General features: G+C 31.2%; 1 protein-coding gene across 1 annotated transcript in view; it reads right to left on the bottom strand.

Moving 5' to 3' along the window:
- Window positions 1-5,921, bottom strand: part of LOC118737162 (elongation of very long chain fatty acids protein-like) — a 92,396-nt gene that overhangs the window by 18,890 nt on the left and 67,585 nt on the right. The window contains exons 3-5 of the mRNA XM_036467503.1: window positions 5,736-5,843; window positions 5,566-5,646; window positions 884-1,345 (exon numbers count right to left, since the gene is read on the bottom strand). Coding sequence (XP_036323396.1) covers window positions 884-1,345; window positions 5,566-5,646; window positions 5,736-5,843 — 651 coding nt within the window. The remainder of the gene's footprint in view (window positions 1-883; window positions 1,346-5,565; window positions 5,647-5,735; window positions 5,844-5,921) is intronic.

Genomic DNA, 5,921 nt, shown 5'->3' on the forward strand with positions numbered 1-5,921 from the left:
TTTCGCAATATATGTAAAGTTTTTTATTCTAATTTATTTTCAATATTAAAAAAAAAAATATAGTTCGTACTTCACCAAAAAACAAAATCTGTAAACTTTGTGCAAAAGTCAGGAAAATTCAATAAATTTCCATACTAATTTGCAACTTTCTAATTAGATTTTTTAGAAAAATTCTAAGACTTCAGTTTTGCCCATTCAATTTTAGTATAACGAAGTGCAAGTTTGAAGTATCTAAAAATCGCGTTGATTTTTGGCATTTTTTTTTAGTTTAAGGTGACTGGAAGAACCTGGGTGAAAAAAATTGTCAAAAATTAACGCGATTTTTTATACTAAAATTAGTTGGACAATAAAACTGCGTACCTAGAATTTAAAATCAATCTGAATAGAAAGTTGCAAATTAGTATTGCGTTTGCCTGAGTTTTGCACAAAGTTTAGAGATTTACTCTTTATTTTTTTTGGTGTAGGACGAACTACATTTTTATAAAAAATTATTGAAAATAAATTAGAATACAAAAATTGTGAAAAATTCTATGTGCCCATACTTTTGTCCAGCACTGTATGTGTATTAGGGTTGCCCTTAAAAATACGAGTATCAACAACCAGGGTTTGAGAAAATTAAATTAAAAAAAAAAATCGCAAAAATTCGACAAAAGTTGTATGAATTTATATGAATAAGTTTCAATTTCATGTTAAATTTATCAGATTTATAGTAAAAATTTCCTCAAATTTTTGCGACTAAAAAAATTATATGGATGTCTTTATTTTGTACTTAAGAACAAAATAAAGACGTATTCCATGATGTTGATACTTTAAGGACCACCCTAGTGCATTAATATGTATGTATGTAATTATGTTTATTTTTTTATCTTTCATATAAGCTCACCTTCTGCTCACGCTTGAGGTACGCCTGTTTGTAAAAGTCGGAGAATAGGAAATAGAACATGGCCGCATGCGCACCAATAAAGTAAGCAAAACCAATTGGATAGTTACAATCGTTTCTGAAGAATAACTGGAATGAGTGCACCATGACTAACACAAACTGAATCATCTGCAAGACAGTAAGATATTTCTTCCACCACAAATACTTTTGTACTTTGGGTCCCATGGCAGCCAACATGTAGTAGGTGTACATAATTATGTGTACAAAGGTGTTGAGGAAGCCGAAGAACGACGAATGGCCGCCGGGTGTGAATTTCACACCCCACCAAACAGAGCAGGGCATAATGCCGTGATGGATTACATGCAGCGTCGACACTTGATCGTAGCGCTTGCGCATCACAAAGAAGAAAGTGTCGAAAAATTCTGTGAATTTCGAGATGTAGTACCACCAACAGCCTCGTGCCACCTGAAGTGAATGAAAAAGGGAAAACATATTTGAACCAAAGGTATGTATATTAAAGTTATTTTGTAGTTTTTATTTTTATTTTTCGATGTGGTTGGAAAACAATTTTGGACAATTTATAATTCAAAGAACGAAACTTTTTTGATATTCAGTTTTATAGACTATTACACCGTTAATTTTTGCCTTTTTTCTATACAAAGTATGTTCGACAATTTTTGATATTGAGAAAATGAGCAACACTTTCAAGAAAAAAATTGCAAAAAATCAACGTTATTTTGTAGCCGCTTAAAACTTGCACTTTAATATACGAGTATTAAAATTTAGCAGCCTATTTAAAATATCTATAAGAAATCTAATAAAAATGTTCGAAATTTTGCTGAAACTTTGTCGAATTTTGCTATTTTTTTATAAAGTTTGAAATTTTTCATAATCTTTGTTAGGCGATAAGCTTTACTTTCATAGAAAAATAAACAATAAAAAAACAAAGCAAAATAGCCAAAACTTGTTAAAATGTCGCATCCGCATTTATATTTTCGCCACTGTATGTACAAATTTCAGGGCGGAGAGCTAATTAAAAATATAGCTCCCTTCATATATGTAAATAAGTAGCAGAAAATTTTTTAAGGACTCATCGATAAAACAAAAATCCGATGACCAAACTCGCGCTATGAGTCTCTGCCCTAAATTTTTGTTAGTGTCATTAAAAATACATATACAATTACTCAAACAAGCATTCATTTATTATAACCAAAACCGTATAAATCAAAATTTGTAACTTATTACAAAGTGCGTGCTTGAGGCACTAAACGTCTGCTCCACTGCGTAAATAATCAAAAATTTATTTTTCAATTACTTTTTTCGCCTTCATCCTGAACTCTCCATGCGCGTAGAAATATCGCTTACAAATAAATGAGTTCCACTTATTTAACTTAATTGAAAACAAACGTCTCTGATGGCATAATAATATTCGCAATTTTGTTGACATTCAAAGCTTACTATGCGGATGACATTTTTCATGCTTATTTACCCCATTTTAGCATAGCCACTTACATACATACATATGTACGTACAAAAACCAAAATTTGCTCATTGTTTGCTTATCACTAATTATTCATACTATTATGCTCCTTGTTAGAATAATCCTGTTCATTGGTCCAGACTTCGCTTATGAAATTTAACCAACAAAAAAAAAAATTAATATATGCGCATTAATTAAATTCCGGATTATCAACACTTGCATGATTTAAGAAGTGAAAAAATTTTGGCATCAACTGAACGAAGCTAGTTTTTTTTTTGTATCAAAGAAAAATCTTTATAATGGCCAACTTCTCTATGCAATCAACCATCTCTTTTTTTTATGTATGTATTTAGTATATGTAAACGCTATTTTATTTTGAAATCAAAGCTAGACACACCCTAAATCTGCGCATATTTTAACGTTGCCAGTTTTTGTTGATTTTAATGAGGTCTTTAGTTTCTTTTGTATTTTTCTGCTTTCACAGACAGCGTGACGCTAACACAAAAATACAGAAACCAAAGTTTCGTTGACTAACAGGGCAATTCTGGCTAAGATGGTTGAAAGTCATTTGTGGGACAATTGAAATGCAGTCGGCAAGTTAGTTTGAAAGACATTGTTTATCTGTCTGGCACGAAAGGTTTACAAGAAAAAAACACCCTTGTCAACTTTTTTTTACAGAAAGCACTTGTTTGTTTGATTGTGCTCCCGCTGCGCCAATAGTCGAAATAGCCGAGTATGCAAAGTACCAGTGTTTCATTCGAGCGATCCGGGTCGACTTTCCCGGTACTGATTTTTATTTTCTTTTTGCTTTTATTAAATTTTTTTCTACTGCATTTTTTTTAATATATAGATTTTAATGTTTTAAAAATAAAAATAGTTTTTTTAATCTTATTAGTTTTTAGAAAATGATTTTATTTTCTTATTCTTATTAATTTTTCTCCATCTATAAGCCATTTTTTAAAATGGGGGTCAAAAATGCCCTTTCTGGTGGGAGTTGATGGGTAAATCTGTTGGAAAAAGCAGACTACCCTTGTTTTCAATCTACAACCCGAAAAAAATCGTAATAACTCCGTAATTTAACATATTGGCAGATAAGATTATTAAAAAAATGTATAAACTAATAGCTCCACAAATTACTTCAATAACCTAACAATATTAACAATATTTAAATTTAAAACTAATTCAATAATGAACTAAATATAATTATAATCTGAATTGACATGGCGCATGCCTAACACTGACGAGATGACGTGTTGAGACTAGTAAACCCGCATGGCGTTAAAACGCCAAAATTTAATTTAGCTTTTTAAATAGGCGGCAGCCTTCAGGCAGGCTTTAAAAACTTAAAACATATGTAAAACAAATGTAAGGCAGATTTTTAGGTGATCAGTGTGCCAAATTTCATCAAAATCTATACGACCGTTTCTAAGTCAAGACAGATTTCGGAACTTTATTACTATTGCACATCTACAATGCAGATTTGATGATCTTCACAAAAACTGCCTCGCGTTTTATATATATTTATATAGATATGAATTTTTGAAAAGGTGGCAACTCTAATTAAAATTATTTTCTAACTAAAGCTTTCATAAATCTATCTCAATTGAACTCATGTTTTAATATTTTATTTGGCTCGTATATAAGTTAACTAAATTCAACTTTTCAAACATGTTGCAATCCTCTTCAAAATAATTTTGAAACTAGAATCTTCTTAATTGTCTTTCGGTTGACATTGTGATACAACTTCAATTAACTGATTAATTAACTTGAATTCGATTTCCCAAATAAGTGGCAACTCTCCTAAATATAGCGTTAAGCCTTTTTAAACACATTCGATTGATCCCATGTGTTAATAATTCATTTAACTTATTAAATAATTTTAATTTAAACGGGTGGCAACCCTTTTCAAATACCTATTAAATATTTTAAATGTTCACACAAAAAAAAATCGTACCACTTTTCCGTTTCCCATCCATATTTTGAATCTGATTTTCTAAAGATATGGCAATCGTCCTAAATATAGTTCAGAAATAAAGTTTTTCAAATTCATTTCGAAACACTCATTCGTTTGACACCCACATTTTATTATAATTTAGTATATATTATTATTTAGTATAAATGCAAGTTAACTTAATTCGACTCTTCCAATAGGTGGCAACCCTCTTCAAAAGTATTTTCAAAGTAAAATTTATTTTCTTTCTCTTTCGTCTGATAATTTGATACATATTTCAATTACCTGATGAATTTAGTAGAATTGTTTTTTTTTAAACATTTGGCAACGCCCTTAAAATTAGTACAAAAATAAAGCCTTATTAAACACACTTCGATTGATTCCCATATTGTAATAATTCATTTAACATTTTAACTAATTTGAATTTATCATTTTAATCAGGTAAACCGTAAACCGTAAAAATATTCCAAATGTTCAAGGTAAAGATATCTTAGCATTCCTTTGTTTCTAACCCATATTAAATTTTTTTTTCAAACCGAAACCGGCTTAAAATTCTTTCGTCCGACACCCAAATTGTGATCATATTTCAATTACACAATATTCTTAAGTTAAGTTGCACTTGGTTTTGTTAACAGGTGGCAACCCTCTTATATGTAGTTAAGAAATAAGGCCTTTCCAATACCATTTCGATTGATACCCATATTGTAATAATAGATTTAACTTATTAAATCGTTTAAATGAGATTTTTTGAAAGGTGGCAACTCTTTTCGAAAAGGAAAACCTCATTTTACATGTGCAGTCCAAGCTCTTTAATTTGACGCCTGACCTTAAAAATCGAACGAACGATGTGGATCTGATTAATAATTAAAATTAAATTGCTTGACAGGTGGCAACTCCTTACGAAAAAGTAAAACCCTATTGCACATCTACAGCCCAGGCCTTTTAATTTGACTCCTTACTTTTGAAAATCGAACTAACGGTGCAGATCTGATGACCTTGACAAGAGCCTCATGGCTCTTTGGAATCTTCCTTATGGGCAGTAGCGCCGGCGTTTTCAGACGCCAATTCCTTTTAAAGTTGGCCACACCGCCGCCGCAAAGCCTGTCGGCGTAAACCTCTAATACATATAACTTATTAAACGTTACTTGCTTAAAAAAAACCTGGATCTTTTTCACTTTAAATTGTCCAAAATTATTTCCTCTAACTAAAGTTAAAAATTTTTTTCTACCCATAAAATGATCATCTCCTACTTACCCTCAACGCTCCTGGGGAATATGAATAGTCCACAGGTTCACATCTGATATTATAGCCATTCAACCAACCACCAATGCAGGACTGTTAATGGCGGAACAAAATGGTTAAATATTACCAACTTGATTATATATGTAGTTAAGTTAGTTAAGTACAAATACACACACACTTACCTCATAGAATAGCCAGGCGCTGAAGAGTACCTGCGCAAAATTGTAAACGATTAAGACTTTGCGCAATTCAAAAGGTTTTCTGTTTTCCATCATTTTGGGACCAAGTACCTGCCAAAGAAATCACAAACAAACAAAAAATTTAAAGAGATGACAAATAAGAAAATGCAATGCTACGAAACATAGAAA

This window comes from Rhagoletis pomonella, unplaced genomic scaffold, assembly GCF_013731165.1.
Source record: "Rhagoletis pomonella isolate Grant_MI unplaced genomic scaffold, Rhpom_1.0 Rhpom_scaffold_00004, whole genome shotgun sequence".
Classification (NCBI taxonomy): domain Eukaryota; kingdom Metazoa; phylum Arthropoda; class Insecta; order Diptera; family Tephritidae; genus Rhagoletis; species Rhagoletis pomonella.